At 37.4% G+C, this 26,655-nt stretch overlaps 10 protein-coding genes across 10 annotated transcripts; 3 read left to right on the top strand and 7 right to left on the bottom strand.

Moving 5' to 3' along the window:
* Positions 1 to 958: 958 nt before the first annotated feature.
* B0P05DRAFT_547326 (uncharacterized protein) lies at positions 959 to 1,429 on the bottom strand. Its single transcript, XM_051578865.1, has one exon. It carries the CDS (start codon positions 1,354 to 1,356, stop codon positions 1,087 to 1,089), a length of 270 nt encoding a protein of 89 aa, XP_051433475.1. The 5' UTR covers positions 1,357 to 1,429; the 3' UTR covers positions 959 to 1,086.
* Positions 1,430 to 1,475: 46 nt separating this feature from the next.
* B0P05DRAFT_547325 (uncharacterized protein) lies at positions 1,476 to 4,792 on the bottom strand. The gene has a single exon (XM_051578864.1). The coding sequence runs from the start codon at positions 4,774 to 4,776 to the stop codon at positions 1,567 to 1,569; it is 3,210 nt and encodes a 1,069-aa protein (XP_051433474.1). The 5' UTR covers positions 4,777 to 4,792; the 3' UTR covers positions 1,476 to 1,566.
* A 315-nt stretch (positions 4,793 to 5,107) lies between these two features.
* B0P05DRAFT_150949 (P-loop containing nucleoside triphosphate hydrolase protein) lies at positions 5,108 to 7,304 on the top strand. Its single transcript, XM_051573082.1, has 2 exons — positions 5,108 to 5,370; positions 5,429 to 7,304. Exon 2 carries the CDS (start codon positions 5,520 to 5,522, stop codon positions 7,047 to 7,049), a length of 1,530 nt encoding a protein of 509 aa, XP_051433473.1. The 5' UTR covers positions 5,108 to 5,370; positions 5,429 to 5,519; the 3' UTR covers positions 7,050 to 7,304.
* A 146-nt stretch (positions 7,305 to 7,450) lies between these two features.
* On the top strand, positions 7,451 to 10,716 carry B0P05DRAFT_547296 (uncharacterized protein). The gene is made up of 8 exons (XM_051578863.1): positions 7,451 to 7,687; positions 7,768 to 8,116; positions 8,169 to 8,402; positions 8,452 to 8,624; positions 8,765 to 9,173; positions 9,219 to 9,866; positions 9,935 to 10,416; positions 10,462 to 10,716. Exons 1-8 carry the CDS (start codon positions 7,559 to 7,561, stop codon positions 10,702 to 10,704), a joined length of 2,667 nt encoding a protein of 888 aa, XP_051433472.1. The 5' UTR covers positions 7,451 to 7,558; the 3' UTR covers positions 10,705 to 10,716.
* Positions 10,717 to 12,823, bottom strand: B0P05DRAFT_604605 (acyltransferase ChoActase/COT/CPT). The gene is made up of 5 exons (XM_051583326.1): positions 12,792 to 12,823; positions 12,016 to 12,747; positions 11,758 to 11,973; positions 11,649 to 11,704; positions 10,717 to 11,594 (listed from the first exon to the last, which is right to left on the bottom strand). Exons 1-5 carry the CDS (start codon positions 12,798 to 12,800, stop codon positions 10,769 to 10,771), a joined length of 1,839 nt encoding a protein of 612 aa, XP_051433471.1. The 5' UTR covers positions 12,801 to 12,823; the 3' UTR covers positions 10,717 to 10,768.
* A 411-nt stretch (positions 12,824 to 13,234) lies between these two features.
* On the bottom strand, positions 13,235 to 16,531 carry B0P05DRAFT_547293 (uncharacterized protein). The gene is made up of 3 exons (XM_051578862.1): positions 16,351 to 16,531; positions 14,482 to 16,297; positions 13,235 to 14,430 (listed from the first exon to the last, which is right to left on the bottom strand). The coding sequence occupies exons 1-3, from the start codon at positions 16,514 to 16,516 to the stop codon at positions 13,290 to 13,292; spliced, it is 3,123 nt and encodes a 1,040-aa protein (XP_051433470.1). The 5' UTR covers positions 16,517 to 16,531; the 3' UTR covers positions 13,235 to 13,289.
* A 206-nt stretch (positions 16,532 to 16,737) lies between these two features.
* B0P05DRAFT_547290 (uncharacterized protein) lies at positions 16,738 to 19,936 on the bottom strand. The gene is made up of 6 exons (XM_051578861.1): positions 19,691 to 19,936; positions 19,403 to 19,634; positions 19,084 to 19,353; positions 18,915 to 19,033; positions 17,062 to 18,866; positions 16,738 to 16,999 (listed from the first exon to the last, which is right to left on the bottom strand). Exons 2-6 carry the CDS (start codon positions 19,560 to 19,562, stop codon positions 16,777 to 16,779), a joined length of 2,577 nt encoding a protein of 858 aa, XP_051433469.1. The 5' UTR covers positions 19,563 to 19,634; positions 19,691 to 19,936; the 3' UTR covers positions 16,738 to 16,776.
* Positions 19,937 to 20,009: 73 nt separating this feature from the next.
* B0P05DRAFT_580041 (ALIX V-shaped domain binding to HIV-domain-containing protein) lies at positions 20,010 to 21,823 on the bottom strand (the record flags this gene model as incomplete). Its single annotated transcript, XM_051581987.1, has 6 exons — positions 20,010 to 20,144; positions 20,196 to 20,384; positions 20,424 to 20,746; positions 20,777 to 20,827; positions 20,870 to 21,105; positions 21,153 to 21,823. The coding sequence occupies 6 exons, from the start codon at positions 21,821 to 21,823 to the stop codon at positions 20,010 to 20,012; spliced, it is 1,605 nt and encodes a 534-aa protein (XP_051433468.1).
* A 387-nt stretch (positions 21,824 to 22,210) lies between these two features.
* Positions 22,211 to 22,559, bottom strand: B0P05DRAFT_472938 (BRO1 domain-containing protein; the record flags this gene model as incomplete). The annotated part of the gene is made up of 2 exons (XM_051574711.1): positions 22,211 to 22,286; positions 22,348 to 22,559. The coding sequence occupies 2 exons, from the start codon at positions 22,557 to 22,559 to the stop codon at positions 22,211 to 22,213; spliced, it is 288 nt and encodes a 95-aa protein (XP_051433467.1).
* A 2,588-nt stretch (positions 22,560 to 25,147) lies between these two features.
* On the top strand, positions 25,148 to 26,648 carry B0P05DRAFT_547272 (high mobility group box domain-containing protein). Its single transcript, XM_051578860.1, has 4 exons — positions 25,148 to 25,272; positions 25,324 to 25,425; positions 25,474 to 25,953; positions 26,000 to 26,648. The coding sequence occupies exons 1-4, from the start codon at positions 25,180 to 25,182 to the stop codon at positions 26,615 to 26,617; spliced, it is 1,293 nt and encodes a 430-aa protein (XP_051433466.1). The 5' UTR covers positions 25,148 to 25,179; the 3' UTR covers positions 26,618 to 26,648.
* Positions 26,649 to 26,655: the final 7 nt, after the last annotated feature.

Below are 26,655 nucleotides of genomic sequence, written 5' to 3'. Positions count from 1 at the left end.
AAAAAAGGTGCATTAAAGCCTTTTTGTTTCTTTTGCCCGAAATATCCAGATTTACCATAAACAAAAAGTGATCACCATGTTTTTGAAACCTTTTTGATATACGTGTTTGTTTGTTTTCTGTCATTATTTATATTCTACATATTTGGTTACAATCCGGACTTTGCCAATAGTAATTTTTTTTTTTTTTGTTAATGCGTAAGCCTTCATGCCATTATTCTGTAATCGCAAAATAGGCAAAAGAAAAGAATAAATAAATAAAACGATTGAATATCTTGACAATGTTGACTCCGAAATACACACATACATACGCAGTGTGTACCTGATTTCGTGTGACAATCACACAGAAATGCACAATAAATTCATAATGCATTTAATAATTCACTTTAGTCAATCATGGACATTTAGAACCCAGGCAAGTAATTCTATGCATGCACTCTTAAATGTAATACATAAATTACATTTTCAAAGGCCAGCAAAAAATATGTATTTTCACATGGAGAAGAAGAATTAGACCTTCTTAATCTAATTTATCACTTTTTCAATTGAAATAAGCTGACATAAGTCTACAAAAGCATATTGATGGTCTGCTTGTAATGTCAATTGTTTACAACACGATAAAACGGAAATTTGGTATTACTTTACAAATATAGTCAAAAGTCGGACCGAACTATCAAGAACCTTCATCATCGTGCTTCTTGATTTGAAGTGTCACAAACCATATCAGTCTAAACCTTCAAGAGTGTATAACATGCGGCCAATTATTTAACTGGTCAATGTAGTCCCCGAACCACACTTATCGCGCAGTTAAAATAAGAGAGAGAAAAGGAGGCTTATGATGATATATGCTCAAGAATGCAGTGTGTATGTAGTACTAAATTTTATGCATTCACATATTACATGCAGTAGTATTGCCCTCTCTCTTTCCTCCTTTTTTTCTCTTTCTTTTTATCTGTTGTACAAATTTAGGCGAATTAGACATAATGTTACTTGCACATGTTTGTTTATTTGATATTGGGGTATATACATCTTGTATATATTCTAATAGTAATGATAATTATAATACAGAGAATAATATACATAAGTTGTTCATGATGATCTTGGTTTTTGAGTAGAATGAGTGGGTGAAGGCAGTCCTGAAAATGAGGGGGCATATTTTGGCAACAATTGCCGAGAAACGGGATCCAATGTCCAGCATCGAGTACAATATTCGTCTAATCCAAGAAAGCGATTGCACGTTGAGCATTTCTTGTGGCAGTCTGCACAGAACCAGTCAGCAGCAAGAGGTTTATCACATTCACCGCATATCACACGATGACCCAAGGTAGGCGAAGAAGGTGGTGAGATAAAGTAATTCATGATAAAATATAAAAGGACAAAAGAAAGAAGAGAAAATAAAATAAATCACAAATGAGCTTATTTATACATGTCGAGAAACTGTAATTTTTCTTTTTGACAAGTTCTAGTCTTATTGTCCCTAAAATTTGGGATTTTTAACCAGAGTTATGGATCTGTTGCATTTAGAAATCTCAACACGTGGTATTATACATTATGTGCACTTTTTTTTTATTACAATAGACTTAAACCAGCAGTAGACAATGAGTCAATTTCCTGTGATGTCAAGGGCGGTAATTCATCTTTTCTTACTTTGAGTGTAGACAAGACATCTCTATAATCTACCAAAACCAAGTGACGATAGTCAATCACATCGATTTGGGTCACAAGATACACTAAAAGGCGTGCAAACCCATGATGACCAAACGATACAGCTGCATATTGAGCAACAAAGCTCTGATAGAATTGGTAGAAAGGCACTTGTGCTTGTCGGATATGCTCCGAAGACGACCGCCATGCTTTCTCCAAGGCGCCTAGTGTTGTCCTGGTCTTGCATTTGTCCAACCATTGATCCAAAACAGGAACATCCCAAAAGACTTCGCGTTCAGAAACCATATCTGCCTGTTGTCCTTCTCTATCACCAATCAAAAAGATCTTCATCAAACTAATGATGGCCATGTCGTGGTCAATCGTCAATATTTGATCAGCTATTTCCAATGTATGGGCCACTATCACACTTGCATTAGCTCTGCTTTTTTGCGCCACCTTGGATTTGTCTAGGTGATACAGTGCGTCAATAGGAGATAACAGAAAAGCACTCGGGTCTTGTTCTGTTTGATGTTGATGATACATGAGTGCCTTAAGAGGTCGACCATCATATTCAAACAGTGCCTTGGAAATGACCATTTTTTGTTCTTGTGCATCATAGTAAAAGGGCTCTAAATCATGATGCATAAAATTGGATAGACAAAGCTGCAACAAATTCTGCGCCAACCACGTTTCAACCACATCTGTCTGCATTCTACTTCTAACTCCAGACTCCAGTTCCGATACTTGTACTTGTGTGTCATCACACCATTTTCGCTTGTGCGTCTGACTTGTCCAAATCCAGAGTGCATATCGACTATGTATATCTTGCGCACAGCGCGATTGGAGTAAATTCATTAAATAAGCAGAGCCAAGTGCCTTATTGGCTTCTTGAACAAGGTCTTGATAAGATGCTTGTCTTAATGAGCCATAGGCCACCATGAACTGAATATGTCGAAGTAAATAATGATTCGTCTGTTGCAGACCAACACCACCTTCTTGAACCACTGCTTTCCATACTTCACGTACAGTTTCTTCAGAAGGAGGAAACAGGTTGATATAGCTAGCCCAGGAGCCCAAATAACCTAATGCAGATTCATACAAGGCCTGTTGATTGCCTCGACTGGCTCTTAAGATAGCCAAGACAGCAGGTAAACAAGCAGTTGGTTGATGCCAGTCAATGGCATGAGCAGGTATGGTTTTGTGAGGATCAGCCGCTGTATGCAACAAAACTTCAAGTAAGCCAATGGCTGTGGATGCGCGCATACTTGCATAGGTTTCCAAACTCAACGACGCACGTAACCAGTCCATAACAGGCTCCTGCAGATCTTCTAACGTCGGAACAATAAACCCGTAACATGCCAGTACACGAATGAGCTTAAGCGTTTCAAGCTGGAGTGCATATGCTCTTTGTTTCAGACTAGGAGCAGCAATCTCAGGTGAAGTTAGTAGAAATCGTAACGTGCTTGTTGCTTTTGTCAACACAGTCTCTGCAATGTGTTTACTTGCTTGTGCCATAATTGTCAGAAGGCGTATAGCTGCTAGACTAGGATAACGCACTCCTTCTGCTAGAGTCATGGGCCATTCCGTTTGATCAATACCCCATTGTACAACAGGCTCCAACAGTTCTTCTTCCTCAATCAACTCACAAACATCTTGACCTGATTCTGCTATACATACCAAGAGACGTACAAGTCGCTCAACTGATGTTGGATCTGTATGGATCAATTCACTGTTATCTGATGCAAGCAAGTATCGGATACGTGGCAGTAAGTTCATCTTCACTAGGCCACGAATCAAATCACGTTCAGCTAACGCAGCATCGTCTTCTATCTCCTCTTCGGTGTTAGGTTGTTGGCGAATACGATCTACCAGTTCCGTCAATTTATCATTCAAGCCTTTTCTTTTAAATCGAGTTGTTCCCTGAGGCAATACTGGTTTAGCGATATGACCCAAGAATTGATTGAAATCAGCCGTTTTGTTAATCAATCCTGCTTCCCATGCTTGATCATCTTCTGCATCGTCCAACACCAAAGCAGTGAGCGCTTTAATGGCACTAATCATCACAACCAAATGACGGTCATCCAATGCAGAGCGAAGATAAATGGAGGCTGCGTGTTCTTTTGTTATAAAAATAGCCCAAATATGCTGCCATTCAGCTTTGTCCTTGTTCTTTTTGGCTAGCAAGATAATACGAGCTAATGTGTTCAGAACCATGGATCGTTGAGAGGGTACTTGACTACGAGTCAAATGGAATAATTCAGCAATTGTATAACCTGCTTTTTCGGGTTCATCACCATGGTGATGCAAGCCTTGGTGACGAGGAATGTCAACAGAAGGATCAAGTATGCGACCCTGTAGATCAAAGCGTACTTGGCGATATACTTTTTCAGCTTCTGATGGTACACTTTCTTCCTGTTGTTGCTGCTGTTGTTTTTTCAGTTTAGGTGTCAAGAAGCGACTGTCCATCCAAGCCAATTTATCGTTTTCCAAAGGTACATCTGCAAAATACTTGTCTTTCATCTTGAGTAAGTCCTGTTCATTATCTACATCCTTGTCTGTTTCAATTGGTTTCTCAACAATATCAAATGTCACTTTCTTCTCTGTCTTTTTGTTCTTCAAGCCCTTCATCAACATTGCAATTGATTCAGGACTGAGTGTGTTCATGATCTCTTGACGTGCTTCTTCAAGTTCTTGCTCAGACATGGCTTGAATGCGTTGGTCGTTTTCGTCTTCACCTATGACTTGAGGCGTGGCATCTTTAACTTGCGCTGTTTGTTGGACTTGAGGAGGAGCATCTAAACGTGATTTTGATTTATTCTTTTGTGCTTCCAAGCGTTTCTTAAATTCGCTTCGATGCACAGGTTTTGGAAACCCATTATGTTGTCCACGCGCAGGCTTGTTTTCCGAGATTGTGTTTGAGAGTGTAGGAGGTGAGAATTTTTCTACATTGTGCTCTTTAATTTCGCCCAAAACTTGGCCCAACATGGATGTCAAATCAATCATTTTTTTACTGACAGGCATATGAGGCTCAGGATGAGGATCCATTACTGGTTCATATTCTACTTGTTCTTGTTCTAGAGACGGCATGGTAGGCGTCTCAAGCGAAGGCATATTAGGATTCTCGAGTGAGGGCATAGAGGGGTCTTCAAGAGAGGGCATAGAGGGGTCTTCAAGAGAGGGCATAGAGGGGTCTTCAAGAGAGGGCATAACGGAGTCGCTAGTAAAAGAGCTTGCTAAACGTTGAGCAAACAAACTACGCCTCTTGTCACCGACAGGTGGTGGTGCAAACTTGCGATAAACTTTGGCAGAAGGCGACTGCTCATTTTCGAAAAACTCTCGTTGAAGCCTTTCTAGGTCGTCATCGTCAACGTTAAAAGTAGGTCTGGTAAACTTGCTCATATTGAAGAATGACACAAAAAAATCTGCAAGTCTCGAAGAAAAAAGAAATGGTTTAACAGTCCTACATAAACATAATTCATTCACAGAAATACTTTTTTTTTGTCAGTCTTTTCAAGCATAATGTAGCTGCAAGTGCATTGTAATAATTCAGCATAATCCGTTTCAAATCACCAAATCTCTCATTCATTTGTTTGAGAAGAAATCGTGTTAAATAAGCAAAAATCAAATTCTAGAAATTAAGCAGAGCATGGGATACATAAGCAACGTTCATATTGTTAATTACATTAGGTTATAAGAAAGAGCAGAAAATAGAAGGGAGATAAAAGAGAAGTAAATTAGTAACAGATATTGACCAGTCTGTGTGAAATACTTACACGGATACGACTAGGTAGTTGAATATTTCGGGTCTGTGTATAATAGGCTCAAAAGACTTTTTGGTTTACTACGAATTGCCATAAAGAACACCAAATGCATTTTAAATGAGCGAATTATTTCAAAACTACTTGTTTATTTTTTTTTTCTTCCGCAGTATGCCAAAGCAAGCTTCGATAAGAGATCACTTTCAGAACAAACACGATCGCGCACTTTCAGAGAAACAACAGTCAGTCAATAAAAAACACGCATTATTGCCAACAAAACCTATAAAAATCAAACAAGACAACCATGTACTAATACAGCACATTATTGAGCGAGAAGCATCTTCTTTCTTTAAGAAACAACGACAGGCTCACATGATGCAAACAAAGCCAACTTATCCAACTCGATCTCTTGAAAAAAATGAAATAGAAGCGCTTATGGACCGAAATTTTGGTCAAACATGGCATAAAGATCGTTGTTGTCAATATTTAATGCAACATCATGCACCTCAAGAAAAGACAGCGGTTTTATGGAAAGATAAATATCTGCCAAATCAAATTGAAGGTTTACTTGGCAACATGTCTAATTACCAGTTCCTGGTTCAGTGGCTTAACCAGCTTAAGATTGATACACAACATACCAAAATGGGATCCAATTTGATTCTTATTGTTGGTAAGCACGGTGTAGGCAAGACAGCCAGTATATACACAATAGCCAAGGAAATGGGATACTCTGTATTTGAAATCAATCCTTCTACTAAAAGATCGGGCAAAGAAGTACTTGATAGTGTAGGCGGTATGACAGAAAGCCATCTTGTTCGATTTGATGCCATGGATCTAGAGAAAAAGCGTAAATTTGAACAAAGGGAAGCCATTGTGATTAGAGACAGAGTCAAGAAACCAAAAATGGACATTACTCGGCATTTCAAGCCAGTGAATGAAAAGAAGTCTATAGAAGAGAATAAACAAGAATTAGATCTTGATCGACATACGGTGATGAAGAGCAATTACAAGGCAACAGAAAGCTTGATTTTGTTGGAAGAAGTCGACATTTTGTTTGAAGAAGACAAGGGATTCTGGCAAGCATTAATTGAACTTTCACACAAGAGCAAGCGACCGATCATCATGACTTGTAATAACGATACACAAAACATACCTTATGACCAACTCTATCTGCAGAAAATACTTTATTTTGATACACCAACAAAAGATAGCCTTGTCCCTTATTTGCAACTTGTATGTTATCTAGAAAACTATGATCGAGTACGTACGATTGACATTGAATATCTCTGCAGACTCTATGACTATGATATCAGAAGAATCTTGAATACACTGCAGTTGTGGTTAAGCAAAGATATGCAAGAATACTTGTTTGCGCATATTATGGGTTTTGCTGATTTATTAGATACCATGAATCTTCAGAGTCTAATGGATCGATTGCAGAATACAGATAGCAAGACAAAGATAATTTGCCAAGAATATTATGTGGACTATTATGACTGTACTCCACATGAGTATGACTTGAATCAAATCTCTCATTTATTGGATATGTGTAGCTTTGTAGATGCCTATATTAGTCCCACAGACAAACAAATACACCAGGTGAGTTCCAGAATATCTATAAAAAACACTCACACGATACTAGTTGTATGACATCGATCAATATAAGCACGAAAAGAATGATATCCAGAACAGTAAAATGATATACAAGAATCCAACCGATCTAGACCATTGGTATTTAGGAGAAATCATTGAGAATTCAATCAACACTAGTAACAATAGCTGGTGTAACTACTCATGGTATCACACAAGGTAATCATTGCATTACTATTCAATTTGCTAATACTCTATAGTATATATTTAAAACAATGTTTGAACTTAGATGCAGTGTTATTTAAAAAACATTATGCTTATTTTGTGATGCATCAAAATGAATTTGCTCATGAATACTTGCCAACCATTCGAAGCCTTTGTTTATATGATCAAGGTCTTGCTGGAAAAGGAAGGACACAAAGAACTAGAAAAAAAATTAGATATTTAGAGCTTGACAAAGTGTCGAGAGATACTATTTTATTAGGATAGTATATTTATTTTAAATTAATTTTTTTCCTCCCTCTTTCTTTCTTTCTTTCTTTTTCACTTTCTTTTTTTCTTATTTGATCATGTCAAATCAACAAACACTCATACAACAATCATTTCCAATATGCCCTAACTGTCAACAATCTTGCCAATCATCTCCTTCTCTAAAAGCCTTTAACCAAGTTTATCATGATGCGTGTTTTGTTTGTGAGGTAAACAGAAGAAAAGAGAAAGAAATAAGGGGCAAATGTTAAGGGGGCTGAAAGAGTAACGTATAACTTACTCTATATAGGATTGTCAAATCCCATTAAAAGATATCAAGTACTACTTGCTTACCAGACAACAGAAAAAAAAGTTAATTTTATGTGAAACTCATTATCTAAAACGCACTAGTTCAAGTGAATGCCCTCTTTGTGTAACAGTTAATCAGTACGAATTCCAAGATCAGAGCTATTGCCGATTTCATTATTCGCTTATTCCAGAAACACATTGTGCAGGATGCGATCAAGCTATCCTTAAACAGTTCGTCGAACATAAAGACTTGCCCAATCAAATTTGGCACCCAGAATGTTATATGATTTATAAGTTCTGGAAAGTTAAACTATCTCTTTCACTACCAGAAGAACAATACGGTTTAAACAGTAAGTCATGCCTTGTCAGCTCATTCACTTTCCAACCCTTTTTTTTTTTTAGTGGACCAATTGATTGACAGACAAAAGAAAATGGAGAAAACAGTCAGTCGAGTCTGGACAGATTTATCTTCATTTGAAGAGTCTTCCGCCAATTGCATCTCTGATATGCTATTGAATGTAGCTGCAGGTGCTCATATGGAAGGTATTCGAATGGCAAACCAATTTATTATGCATTTAGAAGTCTTGTTCTCCGCATTGGATGTTATAAAAAAAGAACTCGAATCTCATCATCAAGGTACAACATACACTTTATTAGCCTATGCTCATATTTTTTTCCCTCTTAGAATTTGCTTGTCAAAAAGATGCTACATTTATTTGCAAGCAAATGACTCAGTTCTTTCAATTGCTATCAGCACCTTCAGAAACAACGACACAAGAGTTACTTCAGCTTGTAACTGGATTAGCACAGAGTTTAAAATCACTCATACGAATTGGACTTTCTGCAGCAATATACTTGGTAAGAATATTTAAATTTGGGTTGCGTGTGTGTGTTTTCTCTATTACTGGTGAGGAGGAAAGGGGAGTAGGGGAAGGGCTTCTTCATCTTTTTTAATTTATACTTATCTTTCTTATAATAAAATTTGTCATTAAACAAAGGAACATGAATTTGGACTTGTTGCAATACCTCGGTTTCTAAACCAATTGTTAGAGTTAGAAAAAAAGCGCGTCTGGATTGCAGGAAGATACTGGTTCAAAGATCCACCAACACCAACTACAACAACTACAACAGCAACAACACAAGTATGCTTAAAATGTCAGCAAGCAATTCTCGACACCGACTGTTATCAATGGCATAATTTAAAATGGCACCCAGCATGTTTTATCTGTCAGGTATGCTCCACGCAATTAAATCATTTAACAGCACACATTGTCGATAAATCACCCTATTGTGCCTCATGTAAAAGTCAAGGCGATCGAGACATTATTCATATTACACTCTTGACTCGACAAATTGAACAACTCAAGGCATATTTGAACCAATCTTCAAAGATACACTCAATTTCAGGTAATATATGCATTTTTCTCTGATTATAGATCTCATCCTATTTAGATAAAAAGCAAGACTTGATTATGCCACAAGTGAAAAGACAGCGTTCTTTACTAGGTATGTTAAGCACACCCCGACCAGAACGTATAGCATCTGTCGAATTGAATCAGATAAAGACGACAGAAGAAAAGAAAAAGCTTGATACTCAGCATGGCAATTTGCTCACACGAAGCCTTCGTCGTACATTTAGTCACTCCACATCTTCTTTATACCACATCTTCGATTCAACGGCTACCAAACCAGAGGTTTCTCACATGGCTACTTTAACTACTTCACAAGATTTCATCGTACGCCATGCTGCTGTGATTGCCATTCAGCCACTTATTGTGCCCCCATTTTCACTCGACGAGCTAATCAACCTTGTTGAAACAAAGCAGCAGATCAAGAGAACTCGTCCTGCTTCTGTATTATGGGGTAAATTAATTACACATATCAAATCATCATCCTCCATGTCTTCGCTGGATCAACATATCGTAAAAACATTCGGCGTACCCTTATCCGCCGTAGCTAAAAGAGATCATGACAGACAATTAAGAACACATGGTGTCACTTTATGTGACTCGAACTATTCAACCCTAGATACCTGTTTCTCTGATAATGCGATGGTGCCTCAATTTGTAAAGAGCTGCATTTCGGCTATTTTACAGTCAGGTAAAGAAAAAAAAAAAAGAAAAACTCTATCAACATGTATTGTATTTCTTATGTTTTCAAATGTTTAGACATGTCGGTTGAAGGCGTATTTCGTAAAAACGGCAATATTCGTCAGCTTAAATTACTTGTGGAATCAATTGACGATAGAGTAGACACCATGGAACCATTGCTTTCAAATGAGAATGCAATTCAACTTGCAGCACTTTTAAAGCGGTACTTAAGAGAACTGCCTGAACCACTCCTGACATTTGCGCTCTATCCATTGTTTGTACGATGCGGCCGCATGATAGAACCGAATAGAAAAAAAGCACTTCACTTGGCATGTTGCTTATTGCCTAAACCAAACAGAGATACTATGATCATGATATTTGCATGTCTCAAGTGGGTGTCTTGCTTTAGCGAGACAAACAAAATGGATGTGGCAAATTTGGCCCGTGTGATTGCGCCTAGCGTACTTTACGATAAACATGCAGAGTATCAACAAGGGGCACAACAGGAGGAGATCAACGTGATTGAAACCTTGATTCATGAAATCGATGATTTTTCTATTGTATGTAGTTTAAATGCAAGTTTTATGCTAACTCATATTCTTTAGATACCTTCTGATTTAACTATTTTAACATTGAACGATATAAACCAAGACTTGTCTCATCTTAGTTCAAGGTACTTTGTACACCATTATTCGCAAATAGTGTCTGAATTGCACGACAAGAAACACTCACCTATGAAAAAGTATCACTTTGGCTTACCTTCAAGAAAACGAACCAGTTCCGCACATATTAAACAAAGAAGAACTTCTTGGATACCAGGCTTATATAACAATAATAAGAAACAGTAATCATGTACAACAACATTTTATGTATAATAATGATAATAATATATGCTATTTATTTCTATTTCTATTACAACTTGGCTTGGGCAGAAAGTTCTGTCTGCAAGACATCACGCATATCATTACAGGCATCTTCAAGACATTGCTTGAATTGATACGTACCATTTACGTATTTCTTGCCGTGTACTTCAAGATCCTTAACACTAGCGATATTGAATTGAAGTGCATTGTTCTTAACCATGTAAGCCACACCAAAACCATCATTGACAACTTGACCCCAACCATAACCATCAAAATGCTCAGAAGATAATTGTGAAGTAGACAAGTACCAATGAGAAGAATAAGCAAATGCAGGATCAGTAAATAGAGCAGGCTTTTCTTCTCCAGACTTCAAGCTGTTCTTCAAACCAAACAGGTGACGGTCAACACCATGGCCATTGACAGCCATGGACATGTGGGCGCCTTGAGATTTTAAGGCAGCACGCAAAGTAGCGATTTTTTGAGCATCAGACAAGTAAGGGTCTTCAAAGGCCTTGACAAAGGCAACAGACTCATCAGAGACAGAACGACAAGTCTCCGTACGACCACGTTGGAATTTACGAGTTTGACCAGACTCGTAAGTAGGACGAGAAACGCCAAACATTTTGTAATAAGCAAGTTGAATAGCCATTTGAGCAAAACCATCAGGAGAGCACTTGAATTTCTTGATCAAATTCTTACCAAAAGCATTGTAAGCAAGCACAGTCATTTCATGCTTGGCAATAAGTTCATCAAAATCTTGTTCAGCAGACTGAATAGCATTTTCAATCTCTTTGTTGAGAACAAAAGTGATTTCTTCAGGCTGAGGAAGAGAACGCACTTGGTCAGAACCATGTTGAATACGGTTCTTTGCAAGTCTATTATTATGCAGTTAGAGAATTTATGCTGAATAATCGAATTTGATAATTTACCCGTCACAAACATATTCATTCAAACGACAAGTAGCAGTGCCATCCATACAAGAATGCTATCATTCAATGGTCAGATCATATGAAGATTTGTCATCAAGAATCCACTTACTTCACCAATGAAACCAGCCTTACCGTTTTCAAACACAATGAATTGAAGTGGCTTGTCATAGAAGCGATTGCGACCATCACCATGCCAGTTGGCACGGCAGAATTCATCACGGGTATTGGGAGTCAAATCATCAAGACAGACAACAAAAGAAGCAGTTTCAATCTTGCTCATCACTTGTTTGTTAATAGGATTAGCAGCTAATAACAAATCACGGTGCTAAAGAATAGTTAGCATTTTCGCTTTCTACAAGTTACTTACATCTGTCCATTTATCACGGTTCTCAGAAGTCAATACACCAACAGGAATACCCTTGATATCACCAGCTTGATCAATCACACGCTCAAATTGAGCTTGTAATTCTTTTGTACTTAATTGGACACCTTGATGCACTGTATCAATTACGTAGAATTTGTTCTTACGAATAGCAACAATATGTGTGTTCTTGAAAGGGTCAAAAGAAGCAGCCAAATCACTTGGCTTATGAGCAATACGACAGTTGTTAAACATGTATTTGTAAGAGTCCATACACATGGGTTCGCCCTTTGCATATTCAGGTTCCAATGTATGTTCGACTACTTGTTTCTTGAATTCAAGAGCAGCTGTGGTGATAGCAGCAGCACGTTGAGCAGGTATCTTACGGAACTTGTCGTCTTTGTAAGCATAAAAGTAAGATACATAGACAACAACGGGATCACGGTAGCCCATATAAGCTTGATCGAGCCACCATTCTTCCATCCAGTTGACCATGTTGGGATCCTGAGCACGAGCGACTAAACGACGTTGGAGTTCTTGACCAAGGCCACCAGGTTTTTCAAAGTCCTTGACAGCCTCTTCTGTGCGCTTATACTCTTCAGGTGTTAAGAGTGGGTGAACAGTCTTCAGGTACTTTTGAAGAGTTTCTGAAAGTTTAGGTACTGGAAGTTTAGGGAGGTTTTTTTGATAACGAAGCATTGGACCTGCTGCGTTAGGGTCAACTGGAGTCTTGGGAGTCTATAAGTTGTCAGATGAAGCTCAGGCTGTCTCTCTATACTTACAGGAGCCATTTTTTTCTATAAGAAACAGAAAGAAAAGCGAGTTTTTGTGGGGTAAATTGATTTTATTCAGCATAATTTAAGGACCGGTAAATCAATTTAGTAATCATTTAAGAGTTTTCCTTGTCTCTCATATGATTCTGATGGCATATTCAAGATTTTGTTTTCTCACCTAAGATGGGAAAATACACTGTAGCAAATGCGCCTTTCTTAAGGCATTATCATAGTAAGGCATACTTTTGTAGCAACCAGGTACATGTTTCTGTCAAATTTCTGAATTCTCACGATGTAGGCAGTAAACAAACTCTCGAGCAATTTGTATTAGTCATTGGTGTGTTTTAAAAAAAAAAATATTTATGCGAGAAAAGCTCTACTTATCATATCTACTTAAAGAAAAGAAAGTTTATCCGAATGGTCAATCAAAATGGTATATAGTTATCTCATTCTAAAGGACTCACACATAAAAATAAACATTTTATTGACTATATATACAAATAAAGACTACCAGTCATTTACATTTTCTGGTTTCTGGGAGACTACACAAGTGCTTGGTGTCATGGAGCTCTTGATAATATACTTTTCTGTACTCAAGGCATCGTTCAAAACATCAATAGGAGGTAAAAGTAAATAGACTTGACTGTTCTCGACCTTAACGTTGAAAGTGTTGATAAAAAAAGCTTCACTTCCCTCGCTTATACATTTACCAGTCTTAATATCAAAGTTCTTTTTATGAATTGGGCACGACACATAGACAACATTATCTTCATCTTGTTTCTTTTCACCTAGCAGTCCAGAAGACAGAACAAGATCTCGCTTGACGGGGCACATGTTTTGTGTGGCATAAAACTGGTTGTCTAATGTATGGAACAATGCTATTTGAACATCGCCTACTTTGATAACACGTCCTTCATCTTGAGGGTAAATATCAGTAGAACCAACGTGCATCCATTCTAAAGTGACAGATTGGCTTTTGACTTGTTCCTGCAAGGAAGGCATAGGGTCTACTTGCTTTGGCCAGTCTGCAGGACGCAACTGACCTCGCTCTTCAATCATTTGAATTATAGGTTCTTTGGTCTTTGAGTCAGCATTCACAAACTCTTGAAAACGCTTTCTAAGTTCGGGTGTCTTAACAATACGCGCCCATTCATCTTCATAAGTATTGACTAAGAAACCCATTTGCTTGTCCAATTCTTCACAAATACCAAGATGATCGTCAATAATAACCTTACGAAGATAATCAACTCCACCTGGAAGCTTTTCAATCCATCTGGCAGTACGTTGAAGCTTGTCAGCAGTCATAATATAGTACATCAGGAAACGATCAATGTATTTGAAAGCATCTTTCTCCGAAATACTGGAGATTAAGAGATCAGCATGTCGAGGCTTGCTACCTCCATTACCACCAACATATACATTGTAGCCTTGTTCAGTGGCTATCAAGCCAAAGTCTTTTCCCATAGATTCAGCACATTCACGAATACAACCAGAAACACCACCTTTTAGTTTATGAGGAGAACGAATACCTTTGTAACGGTTTTCAAGTCTAACAGCACACCCGACCGAGTCTTGTTGGCCAAATCGACACCAAGTAGAGCCTACACATGATTTGACTGCTCTGAGCGATTTTCCATAAGCTTGGCCACTATAGATTGAATTTAGTATACATAAATAACAATTTTTTTCAGAACTGTACCTTTCAAAACCGGCATCAACAAAGATTTCCCAAATGTCAGGAAGGTCTTCTTTACGAGCTCCAAAGATATCAATACGCTGAGCACCAGTGATCTTTGTATAGAGGTTATATTGCTTGGCAACGTTAGCAATGACAGCAAGTTTATCCGGTGTAATTTCACCAGCAGCAATACGAGGAACAACACTATACAGACCGCCACGTTGTATATTGGCTAAATAACGATCGTTAGTTTCTTGAAGAGCACCACGACCAGCATCCAAGATATTTTCGTTATATATTGAGGCAAGAATGGAGGCACATGTAGGTTTACACACTTCACAACCCATTGTGTTTTTGTCAACAGCACAATGAGCGACAATGTCACTATAAGATCGAAGTCCTTTGATCTTGACAATAGTATATAATTCAGCGCGAGAGTAATTGAAATCTCGACAGACAGTATTTGTAACAGTTTTGCCGAGCGCTTTCATTTCAGCTTCAAAGATTTCTATGACAGAAGGAACACAACCACCACATCCTGTGCCCGCCTTTGTACAAGCCTTGACTTCGTCAACAGATGTTAATGCTTTTTCTCGAATAGCCTTGCGAATGTCGCCCTTGACAATATTGAAGCATGAACAGATTTGAGTGTCATCAGGAAGTGACTCAGCACCTTCTACTTCATTGCTTTGAACACCTAGAATGAGTTCAGATGGCTCTCGGTCCAGCTTTTTGCCGCTTCGTGTGAGAGCTAGAAGTTTAACATAGTCATTGGTATCACCAACCATAATGCCACCCAGGAGGTGTTTGCCATCTTCAGAGAAAATGTATTTCTTATAAACGCCTTTAAAAGGGTCTCGATAAGTGAGGGGTTGTGTCTTGATAGAACTTTCAGGAAAGACATTACCAAAACTAGCAACATAGACGCCCATCAATTTAAGTTTCGTTGACATATCATTGCCTTTGAATATAGCTTTTGTCTGCTGGTAATTTGTCAAGTTTTTCGCAAGAACGTCAGCCATGTCATTACAGGGAGCAACAAGGCCGTAGCATACACCATTAAAAGAGGCGCATTCGCCAATAGCATAGACATCAGGAGCAGAAGTAGACGTGTCTGAATTGATTTCGATACCGCCACGAGGGCCTGCTCGAAGAGCACCATAAGAAGCAGCACATAACTGATCGCGAGGTTTAATACCGATAGAGTAAATAAGCATATCAGTGGCTACAAAACTTTCATTTGTTTGACCCGTGGAACTCTTAAGGCCAATGATGCGACTTTTTTGAGAGCTTGAACTATAATTGGTTTTACCGACGACTTGATCAGGACAATAGCCAACGTGTGTACGAATTCCCAGTTTATTGATTTCTGACTCCAAGAGAAGAGAGGCATCTTGGTCTAATTGACGAAACATCAGACGATCTGACCGTTCAAAAACAGATACTTGAAGACCTAAATCCATGGCAGCTTTGGCAGCTTCTAAACCCAACAGACCTCCTCCAACAATTGATGCTGTTTTAACATCTTCTTGAGAAGCCCAATCTATAATGTCTTCGAGGTCTTCAATTGTTCTGTAGCAAAAGACACCATCCATATTTGTGGGTGCATTTGGAGGAACAGCTGCAGAAGATCCGGTCGCAATAACACAAATATCATAAGAAACCCAAGAGGCTCTTTTTGCCCGAATCATCTTTGTTTTTGTATCGATTTCTTCGACAAGGTCACCAATATGAACTTCTATTGAGTTTTCTTCATACCATGATTTAGGTTTCATCAGTTGCTTTTCAGGGTCTCGATGGGCGAAGTATTGGGTGAGACCTACACGATTATATCCCACTAAAAAACATGAGAATAAGTTAAAATCAATTTATAGAAACTGGCTTTCTTACATTCAGGTTCATCACCAAATACTTTGATTTTGTATTGCTTCTCAGTATCATAGTCAACCATTCTCTCCATAAAGGCTACAGCAGCCATACCCAATCCAACCACAACAATTGTCTTTTGGTCAGTCTCTAAAGGAAGTTCTGATAGCGTAATAACATTAGGAGGCATATTTTTTTTTTGTAGGATGAGAGGAAAGACCTTCTTTATTGTGTATAGATTTATATATAGAAAAAGCAAGCGGCAGTTTAACCTTCTTTAGAGCTTGTTTGTTTGTTAGATAAGAAATCATCTACATGTTGCACAATTGTATCTCTTTCCTTGGTTTGTTTGTTAAAAAAAGATAAGACACTCAATTATTCTAATCAATGCAAATGTAATACAAATTTCCATTTTCAAATAACAAACAAAAGAAATGATAAGGCGATTTATTAAAAAGTAAAAACGTTATTTGAATAATATTCTTCACCAAATGCTTCTTTTAACAGAGGTTTACAGCAATTCTCTAGCATGGGTTCAGGGCCACAGAGGAAAACTATTCTGTCAGTCAACTCATTTTCATCTTTGAGAAACAGATACTCCTGTAGTTCCGCCATACAGAAACGACCAGAACCACCTTTCCATTCCTGTTTTGGAGAGTCACTCAATATAAATCTAACAAACAATAGATAATGAGTTTATCTATTTTATATAAAGAAAAGCTTAGTTGTTCCCACCTTACTCGGAATCGATCGGATCCATATTTCATTTGTAAATCATCCAATTCTTTCTGGAAAATAATTTCGTGTAGCGAACGAGCACAATAGATCAGCGAGATTAAGGGACGGTTTTGATCATTTTCAAGTGCTTGAATGATTTGCCACATGGGTGTGATTCCTGTACCGCCTGCTATCATACCGATTTGCTTAACACAACGACGATCATGTTTGATTGAGACTTCTCCGTCTCCATGATATTCGATCTCACCTACAGGGCCTTTAAATTCAACTGTTTCACCTATACGGACTTTGTCTAGAGCTGTTGTTAACTGACCACCTGGTATATCATTATAAGGATAGTAAATCTTGATAACAAATTCGATAGTCCTGGATGTCACTTTGCTGGGAGTATAGGCTCTTATGACCAGTTTTTTTGAAGAGGATTGACCATAAACTTCTTGCTTTACCTTTATATAGACATGCATACCAACCGGTAGAGATAAAAACGCATTAGATTCGTCTTCATGAATACCAAATGTGAACTTGCATATAGAAGGGGACATGAATTCTTTCTTTTCTAAAACTAGATTCTTCCAAGTGCGAGGATCAAAGAAAGACTTATCCAAAGCGCTTTTATGTGAGATTATTTGTGTCTTGACAATATCTTTTTCTTGTTGGGAATTTGTTTGTACTTTCTTTTCTATCTGACCAATCAAGTATTCTTCAAGCATATCTTTTGCTTTTTGAGAATGAATAGCATCAAATTCTTCTGTACAATCGGTACCTGCAGCCAAGGCAATACTAGAAGCGCCACCAGGATGTTTATCAAGGAATTGTGTACAATCATAGACCAGGCCTTTGTAAATCAACCAACAGTCGTCTTCTGTTGTATGTTTAGATACTTGCTCTTCAGTATATATTTTAAGATTGTTATTAACGGGTTTTTTCTGTCTGTCTTTTTTATTGGCGTCGGGAGTTATATTGGCTTCTTCCATCCAGCCAGGAAGATCAATACCTTGCAACGTCTCGTCACCTGGAAGTGTAGTGGGATGCTGAAACAAGAGGGATAAAGTTGGTTCTCGGATCAAATGTAACTTGACGCGATACCAGCAATTATTGAGCATTCCCATAAGCGACCAGGTAATATCTCTTGGCTGAGAATTATTAGCATCGTTCCAGCATTTAAGGCATATTTCTTTCACACCAAGTAAGTCTGAGATAGGGATGTCTAGAGACCAATGGACCCAAGTCCAATGACGAGTCTGCAGATAAGACTTGTTTGAGTTGGTTAGAGTAGCACCAAAATGCTGAGCTGCGTATTGATCGGCTTCAGTTTTGAGTTTTGTGTGGATGTTTGCTAGTCGCCAAGACTTGCCGTCATCGAGTGTTATCTCACATCGTGTGATTTTTCGATTACTTCCGCCATAGGCGTATCCTTTGAGTGTGATTATCGCACTGAGATCATTTAATGGCACCTTAGTTCCATGAAAAGGAGCTGCGATAACACTGTTCACGTTTAAGTCGTATACTGAATATTCTGGAATAGACCACCATTTTTCTGTTGTTGCTTGATCAGCGCTCAAGACATTGGGTGGAAATACTTTGTTATCCGCATCTTGAAAAGGGTTCTTAGATATGTAAGTAGTAGCTTCAATCTTGGACAGCCACTTAACGCTACGGCCGCCAATGCAACCAGGAACAATACAGCGGAGAGGGAATCCATGGTCGTAAGGTAAAAGCTCTCCATTCATTTTGTATGCTAAAAGAACATCATATTCGGGAGACATAGCGCGTTGGACAGTGATTGAGGTACCATAAGGGCCCTGACATTCAATAAGTAAGAAAGATCAATGGAATATTATATAATTTACTTTGGCTGTATTGTCGTTTCCTTCCATACAGATATGCAATGCCTCAGGTTTCAAGCCTTGGGCGAATGTGTTGATAACATCTCTAAGAAATACTCCTGTCCAATAAGCAGTTCCAACACCTTGAGTTATATGAGTATGATAAGAAAAAAGATGGCTCATTATTGCATACCTGCAGATCCCCAAGAGAAACCAATACTAGGTCGGATCATGTTTTGTTCTTTGCGTCGGTTACCAGCACAGCAGATAGTCACTGGTAGTGTATGAGGCTCCATTTGTAGCAAGTTATTCATTGTTATTGTAATGGGCCTGTTGACTAGACCACCAATAGTGATTGTATGCGTATCCCAGTTATTTTTAGGAACAGGTCCATGGTTTCTAACAATGTGAAGGCCATTAGGTGTGATGAATCCACTTTCTAGAAGCAGTTTTACTGGAGGCTCTAAACAGTTATTAGTTTCAGACTTTGGTTTGATGCAATTCATGTCTACCGGCATTCAAGGGGTGCTTTCCGGTGAGTCTAATGAGAAAAGGATCTCTAGACACATAAGCATCTGGAGTTCCTATGTCTTTTGGATCAATTATGCCTGTAGACTTATTCGGAACATTTAAGCCGCAGTTCTCTTGAATGAGTTCAATGTTAGGTGCCATTGTTAGTTTGAACAAAGAGAAGGAAAAGAAAGAAAAAAAAACCTGGCCATTAAGTACTGGAAGCTGTCACTTCTAAAAAAAAAGCAACAAACATTTGAGATCTAATCTTGTCGATAATTCATTCTTACCTCTTAATTATAAACATGCACTTTAGGATAAAAACCACTTCAATGCTTTAAGTTTATTCGATAAATGGTTTGCTTATAGAATGAAATAAATATACATCTCTTTTTGTGTATTAAAATTGCTTTAAAGAAAAGATAATATCTATCAAGATGGTCGTGTAACACATAGCTCTTTAGTGCTTATCTTTTTCTTTCTGTTTATAAAAAAATCGAATGATAAACTGATAACAATGTGAATCTTTATTTATTTGATTGTTATCCATAAAAGTTAACAAGCAAAAGAAAAGATAGAAAACTAGCTATCTGTCAAAAAAGGGGGTCTTTATTTTTTCAACAATAAAAGACGAGAAGGTGCTACACTCTTTGCCAACTCAGTTACTTCCAGCTTCCTAGCTAAGGCAAACTCAACACAATCATCTCGGAATTGAGTGAGTATGTCCGTATATTGAGAATAAAACTGAGATAATTAGATGCGTTATTTTATATGTTTTGCTTTTTCATGACTTACTTTGATACCTTCTACTAGATTAATTCTTATCTCTTTAAATTTAGCGAAAGCCAATTCCAAGTTGCAAATTGCTTTTTCTCGCTTGCTTAAAAGAGGAATATCACTGGTCATTAAGACAAGACGAGCATGTAGTTCAGATACGGAATGCAACAAACCAGCTTGAGAGAGAACATGAGCCTGAATATGGTTCTGAAAAGGTAGATAAAATTTCAAGTGTTGCTCTATTACTTGTGCAAATTGCTCTGGTTCTAGTTTAACAAGAGGCGAGCCCTTTGTCAATTCATCCATTTTCTTGAGCAATGATTGAGATATGTCATCTTTTAAACTTAGTGCATTTTTCTCCAGATTTACTTGCTGCTCAGACTCTTTAGCCAGGTCTTCTACTTTTGATCTCAACTGTGATAATAGTTGTACAATACCGTGATGGCTTGGGTCATTTTCTGATAAACTAGGCAAATGTTGTTGTATTTCATTTACAGGTTTTGATAACATGCTGATTGCCTTGCCCCAAGTATTGACTTTGGCCTGTACAATACGATCTGCCTTTTGAGCTGCTTGGATAGTGTCGTTGTATTGACTACCCAAAGTAAGCAAATGATGAGTTAAAGCAACAGAGCTTGGACGACTCCATACTATAGATACTATTAGCTTTTTGTCTTTGTTGACATCCTTACATTTTCCAAATTGTCTACTCATCTCAGCATCTTGCTCGTTTTCTTCTTCAAGCGCATTGAATCCTTCATTAATAAGATCAGATGCTTTTTGTGACATTGTTTGTATCTTTTGGAGCATATCAAAAACGGATTGAATTCCTCCTTCATCTTGAACTTCTTCAGCATGATCAATAAGAGACTTAGGCAACGAGTCAATTTTATCCAAAGAATAAGGCAACTCTAGGCCTTCCAGTAGTCTATTGTTAATTAGATAAATGGGTATTGTTATAATTACAATAGCTACCTTTGGCGATCAGCCTTGAGTTCTTGGTTTTTCCCTATAATTTCAGTCTTGATTATATAATCCTTGTTATCAGCATAGATACTAACTGCTTGGTGTACAGCAAAAGGAAGTAATTTTTCAAACAAAGGTCGCTTTATAAACAGCTTATCATTGGGTCTGTCTGCTAGTACTAGCCAATAGCTTGGATCAGAGACAAAACTAGGTAAGACAGGCTTTACCATGTCAGACCTCAAAATAGGCGCCAATTGATTTGGCTCAGGCACTGTTTCCATATAAATCACATCATTATCCTTTTCAGCTCGGACGAGGTCACGTTCAATAGCATGTTTTAATGCTGTGACTCGATCCACAAAGCTTTGAATCATAAAATGAGGATGTTGTGTGATATGTTGACTGGCAATATTATTGCTTGATTGAGCGAGATGTAGTCGTGAAATTTCTTCACCGTAACGTCCGGAAGAAATAGCTTCATTTGCTTTTTGATATTGTGATTCAGCCTTGAAATAGTTATGTTTTGTATCTGCATAAATCTTCCAGTATTCAGGAATAGCCTTTGTGTCTGAGACAAGATCATACAAATCAGCCACTTTAAAAGCAAGACGAGCAATTGTACCGTGTTTCATGTGCTCCATCACAGCTTTAAGCCAGATACACTCATGTGCCTGTGCCATCATTAATGCAATTAAGGCATCAATGAGTTCAAAATCTTGAGATGGTTTTTCTCGAAATTCAGGTATGAGATCAGATTTTATGTATGCGAGACATCCAGCAGCATTCTGTGATACATAAGTAACAAGTTCTGAAATAACAATAGGTGTTCTACCTGAAAAAACTGGCACGCTTTTCTTATGCCTTCAGTGGATACTTGATTTTGAGAACAACCCAGCTCGCTATAAACACCCGCTATTCTATAAAGAACACAAGCCTTTTCATAACTCAAGTTGCGCATGATATCTGTATGAATAATCAGCATTTTGATCCACGTGAATCTATGTTGTACCTGGCTTCTCTTGAGAAAAAATAGGTAACCAGCCAATGTTCAAGTCCATCTAGCTCTGTTAGTTATTCATTGTTTTGGGTCTACTTACATTTAAAGGGAAACGGGAACTGAGGAAAGTGAGTTGACTATAATAGCTATGCAAAGAGATTAGCATTCTTCTCTGTCCTTTCTATCTTGAAAAGAAGAACCTTTTACATGGATAGATCTTCAATAGCGAAAGGCGATTTAGAAGATTGGTTCAAAGCATGCTTTCTAAGAGAATCCAGCAGATGGCAATCCTCTCGGTATTGCGCTATATCCTGACCATAGCTCGAGTAGATGTAGTCGAGTAAATAAGGTGTCCACTGCAATTCAGCTGGTTGCTTAAGTGGTATGCTCAAGAGTGCAGTTCGAGAAACAAAATTCATAGTTTCTTGTTTTTTTCCCTCTGCCTTCTCTTGTTTGAATAGATTTGATAACAGAATTGGCGAATACAATTTGGTAATATGGGAAAAAAAGTGGAGAGAAAATAAAAACAAATAAAGGGTGCTTTACAAAGATTTTATTTTGAGAGTCAGGTACACATTTATTCAAGTGGTACGAATCATATGACCTTAAAATTACATAAAGAAGCACTCAAAAAGTACTACAAAAAAAAAAATAGGGCGTCAGTCTATTCAGCATAATAGTATCAGAGCACCAAAGAAATGCACCCAATCACTCTAAACATCATATTTACTACTAGAAAGCTTGTACACTTTATTAAAAAAATTGTATTGAAAAAATAAGTAAAAATCAAATTCTAGAAATTAAGTAATACTTATGTTGTTACTTACATTGGGTTATGAGAAAGAGTAGAGAACAGAAGGGAGATAAATTAGTAACAGACATTAACCAGTATATGTAAAAATATTGACACAAATATGAGGAGGTAATTGAATAATTCTGTCAATTGCATAGTCGCTTCAACTCATTACATTCATACAACTACACAGTATGGCCAACCAATACCAAGCTGTCATTGATGCCAAAGGTTGTACCACCAAGTACTAATTTTTTTCTACTTATATTATCTTAGAACAAACATCTCAACAAATCATCCACAAAAAACTAAGTGCGTTCAAGTATCATCTTGGCATGTCAAGGGGCTCTTGTATCATGATACCTTTGTTGCTAAGTTCAAATGACAAAAAATCGGGCTATTTTTTATTTCGAGTCAGTGTATAAGCCCTAAACAGATACATGCACTATTAAAAACATCTTTACTATCTCATAAGTATCTTTTGAGCTATTTTCTAATGCTTGTTCTTTTTCTATTACTTTATTTGATATTCATGTATTTATTTATGTTTTGACATATATTGATTGTTTATTACCTCTCTATTCACTGCATGCACACACAAAAATGACCGTCTGTTGTACATTAAAATGTTGAAAAAAATTCCTCTGGGAGCATCAGAAACCGAGCTTTTGTTGAAAATTACAAAAAGACGTAGGTATTCGACTTTGATGTAGTGAAAAAAGTTCTAGGTCTTTGTTTTCTGAGTCCAATGATTTAAAAAACACAGGAACTTTGCTGCTAAAATTTTGAGCGAATAGGCAAACATGTTTACAAAGTTTTTTTGCTCATAACTCATTATTTTTATAGTACGTTTGACAATCAAACGCATTCATCAAAAACTAGAGCTTCCGGCGCACATTTTGAGTATTTAAGCTTGTCAATAGCTTCATTTTTCGTCTTGTAGCGTCAAATAGAAGATTGAAGGTTGTCAAACCAACGATTTTCATGAGTACTAGCCTTTGATCGAAAGGCATATTTTGGCCATTTTGGACATGTCACTTTTTTTGGTCCAAATCAACTCCGGAGGTACTATTATCGTTAGCAAACACCATTTTTTATGCGTTCGTCGCGCTTATGCGGGTATAAACTGAATTTGTGATGCCTTTATTTGCCTAATAAAAAGCAAAGACTTGCTGAACTGTTGTCTTTTTTATTGTTAAAGCATCTGTTTGCTTGGTTTTTCTGTTGAATAAATAAGTTGTCTAATAAAATATCTTTACAGAGACAAACAATTGATTCCTAAAATCAAAGAGAGAAATGTTTTCTTACGAGAATGCCAAAGTGTTGGAAAATTTTATTATACATGATATATGAAAGGCAACCTCTAGTACACATTTCAAGTATGGTATAACTTACCATATATTCACAACACTAGTTTAATCACTCACTTTTCTATAACAAGCATATATCCAGGCTAAAACTTACAGTATCATTTGTATGAGTTAATAGAATTAATGGGATATCCCTTGAAAAGAAAACACTAAGTATCAATGTACATTTATACACCTAATTCAAAGCATCTCTTTCTTATTATTGCATGCCTGTTAGATTGTCATATTGATTATCGAATCTATTGAGAAACATACAAGATTGACAACAATAGTATGATTATCACTACCTTCCATCGCTCATGCAAACCTGCTATGCCTTGCTTTTTATCTATTTGAGCCACCTATGTTGTTTGCAAAGTTCAAATACTGAGTTGGTGTGCAATGTTCTAAGCAAGCAATACAGTTTGTCAGATGATATACGATCTGGAACTGTACGAGCATAAAGCTTAGTTCTGTTGTACATAATAAACTAAAGGAAAAAGAAATTCCTTTTGTATTTTGGTACCTTTCTTAACCGCCAATAGTAGTTTGCAATTCAGAAATAAGGGATTTAATAACAGTTATTAGGATAAAAGCATGAAAAACCTTGAATAAAATTCATGTATACATCAAGCATAAATTTGGCAAAAAATATATAGTTCTTGAGAAACTTTTTCCCTTTTTCCGCTTTGATCCATGACAGCATACAATAACCTTGGATGATCTTTTATGATTCTTTCCGAAGTCCGACATTTTTTTTTCGAAGTGAGCCAATGCATGATTTGTGAGAAAAGCGGAAATATTCACGCTTACAACTGCATCACATTACCCTATTGTGATATTTTCGTTCTTCCCCAACGTCTTTTTCCTTTTTTTCTTTCTCTTTTATTTTTCGTTATGTCTGAACAATACAATATGTTTAAAGCTGCTTTTGATAATAATCACAATTTGCCTTTTAGTTTTCAATACCCTGTACCTGAACAAAGAAAGGTAAAAAAAAAAAAAAATTATAAGGAATAGACTTTCTTACATAAGCCATAGATGGACTATCCCACATTCAATGCCTCTTCTTATTTTCTACCGTCAATTGCACCATTTCTTCCTCTTCAAAATTCTAAACAATGGAAAAAAGACGTTTCACAAGTAAATATATATAAGATATAAATAAATGTGTCTAACCTCGAAATACAGTCAGCATTAATTATCAATGAAGAAAAAGCGATATCCGTTTCTCCATCACCACCACCACCACTACCACCGCCATCATCACAACCACCGCCATCATTGCATATTGAACAGTCAGATGATATTCCTCCCACACATATTGTTTCACCAGAAGCCATTCGTGAAGCCCTTAAAGAAGAGAAAGAAGAAGCCATGGGTAATAGTCAACGAAGACCGTTTTCTCAATTCGTTTCATTTCATGCTTTAAAACAAAGACAGTATTCCACTGATCCTTGTCGGCAGCCTGTGAATCAAGACATGGACGAGAAACAGACAAAAGAGCCTCTTCAATCTGATTCAAAAAAGCAAGAAAAACCAAAAAGACCGCCAAACGCTTATTTGTTGTTTAATCGAGACATGAGAAGAAAATTACTTGAGGCTTCCCCTAAAATGACCGTTGCCGAAATTAGTAAAGAGGTGGGTGACTGGTGGAAAATGCTGCCTAAGGTAACCATCGTTGCAAAGAGCACATAAAGAGCTTATGTTCATTTAGGACCAACGTGAATTCTATGTCAAAGAAGCTTCTTTGCTGAAAGAAGAGCATTTAAAAAAGCATCCAAATTTTATCTATACTCGAAGATCGAAAGCAGAACTTGCAGAAGCAAAACGTACTTCAAGACAAGGGAAAAAATCACTTAAATCAAACTCACCTGAACTCGTCGTCGTGGATAAAAAGCAAGCCAAAAAGTCTTGCTCTGAAGCTGAGAGAGATCCAAGGGGCCGTAAAAAAAAGAGACATAAGCATCCTTTTGCTCCTAAACATCCCATGTCTGCTTATTTACATTATTTGGCTTCTGTTTATCCACAAGTGTCGTTGAATTTCCCAGGCTCAACAGTGGGTCCTATTAGCAAAACTATTTCAAGAACATGGCATGCCATGTCGCCTGAGGAACGCTTACCATGGAAGCAAAAAGCCGAGTCTGACAAGGCACGTTATGCTCGAGAAATGCAGACATATATGGCGAAACAAAAAGAAAAAGAAAATCGTTTGTCTGACAAAGAAGAAGACGATGACGATGATGATGATGACGAATATAAAGAAGATATGGATGCTCAAGCACTCAGTGCTGTAGTAAATATGGTAAATAGTAATTGCAAATACAATGTATAATAAACAAAGCAAACCGGTGATATTGCCGGATTTTCGAT

This window comes from Gilbertella persicaria, assembly GCF_025201335.1.
Source record: "Gilbertella persicaria strain CBS 190.32 chromosome Unknown B0P05scaffold_27, whole genome shotgun sequence".
Taxonomy (NCBI): Eukaryota; Fungi; Mucoromycota; class Mucoromycetes; order Mucorales; family Choanephoraceae; genus Gilbertella; species Gilbertella persicaria.
This window is presented reverse-complemented; position numbering and strand designations above follow the sequence as displayed.

Excerpts from the sequence above, each read along its gene's own strand:
- B0P05DRAFT_604605 (XM_051583326.1), bottom strand. Across the intron at positions 11,974-12,015 it reads ACCGTGATAAATGGACAGAT|CACCGTGATTTGTTATTAGC; the intron begins GTAAGTAACTTG and ends ACTATTCTTTAG. Across the intron at positions 11,705-11,757 it reads AGGCTGGTTTCATTGGTGAA|CATTCTTGTATGGATGGCAC; the intron begins GTAAGTGGATTC and ends ATTGAATGATAG.
- B0P05DRAFT_547272 (XM_051578860.1), top strand. The coding sequence starts at position 25,180 with ATGTCTGAACAATACAATATGTTTAAAGCTGCTTTTGATAATAATCAC. Across the intron at positions 25,273-25,323 it reads CTGTACCTGAACAAAGAAAG|ATGGACTATCCCACATTCAA; the intron begins GTAAAAAAAAAA and ends CATAAGCCATAG. Across the intron at positions 25,426-25,473 it reads GGAAAAAAGACGTTTCACAA|TCAGCATTAATTATCAATGA; the intron begins GTAAATATATAT and ends CTCGAAATACAG.
- B0P05DRAFT_547296 (XM_051578863.1), top strand. The coding sequence starts at position 7,559 with ATGTCAAATCAACAAACACTCATACAACAATCATTTCCAATATGCCCT. Across the intron at positions 8,403-8,451 it reads ACTCGAATCTCATCATCAAG|AATTTGCTTGTCAAAAAGAT; the intron begins GTACAACATACA and ends TTTCCCTCTTAG. Across the intron at positions 10,417-10,461 it reads AAATCGATGATTTTTCTATT|ATACCTTCTGATTTAACTAT; the intron begins GTATGTAGTTTA and ends CATATTCTTTAG.
- B0P05DRAFT_150949 (XM_051573082.1), top strand. The coding sequence starts at position 5,520 with ATGAGCGAATTATTTCAAAACTACTTGTTTATTTTTTTTTTCTTCCGC.
- B0P05DRAFT_547325 (XM_051578864.1), bottom strand. The coding sequence starts at position 4,776 with ATGCCCTCACTCGAGAATCCTAATATGCCTTCGCTTGAGACGCCTACC.
- B0P05DRAFT_547290 (XM_051578861.1), bottom strand. The coding sequence starts at position 19,562 with ATGGCACCTAACATTGAACTCATTCAAGAGAACTGCGGCTTAAATGTT. Across the intron at positions 19,354-19,402 it reads AAAGCACCCCTTGAATGCCG|AGCCTCCAGTAAAACTGCTT; the intron begins GTAGACATGAAT and ends ATAACTGTTTAG. Across the intron at positions 19,034-19,083 it reads TTTCTCTTGGGGATCTGCAG|GTGTTGGAACTGCTTATTGG; the intron begins GTATGCAATAAT and ends ATATAACTCAAG.
- B0P05DRAFT_547326 (XM_051578865.1), bottom strand. The coding sequence starts at position 1,356 with ATGAATTACTTTATCTCACCACCTTCTTCGCCTACCTTGGGTCATCGT.
- B0P05DRAFT_547293 (XM_051578862.1), bottom strand. The coding sequence starts at position 16,516 with ATGCCTCCTAATGTTATTACGCTATCAGAACTTCCTTTAGAGACTGAC. Across the intron at positions 16,298-16,350 it reads ATTTGGTGATGAACCTGAAT|TGGGATATAATCGTGTAGGT; the intron begins GTAAGAAAGCCA and ends CATGTTTTTTAG. Across the intron at positions 14,431-14,481 it reads GTTGATGCCGGTTTTGAAAG|TGGCCAAGCTTATGGAAAAT; the intron begins GTACAGTTCTGA and ends TTCAATCTATAG.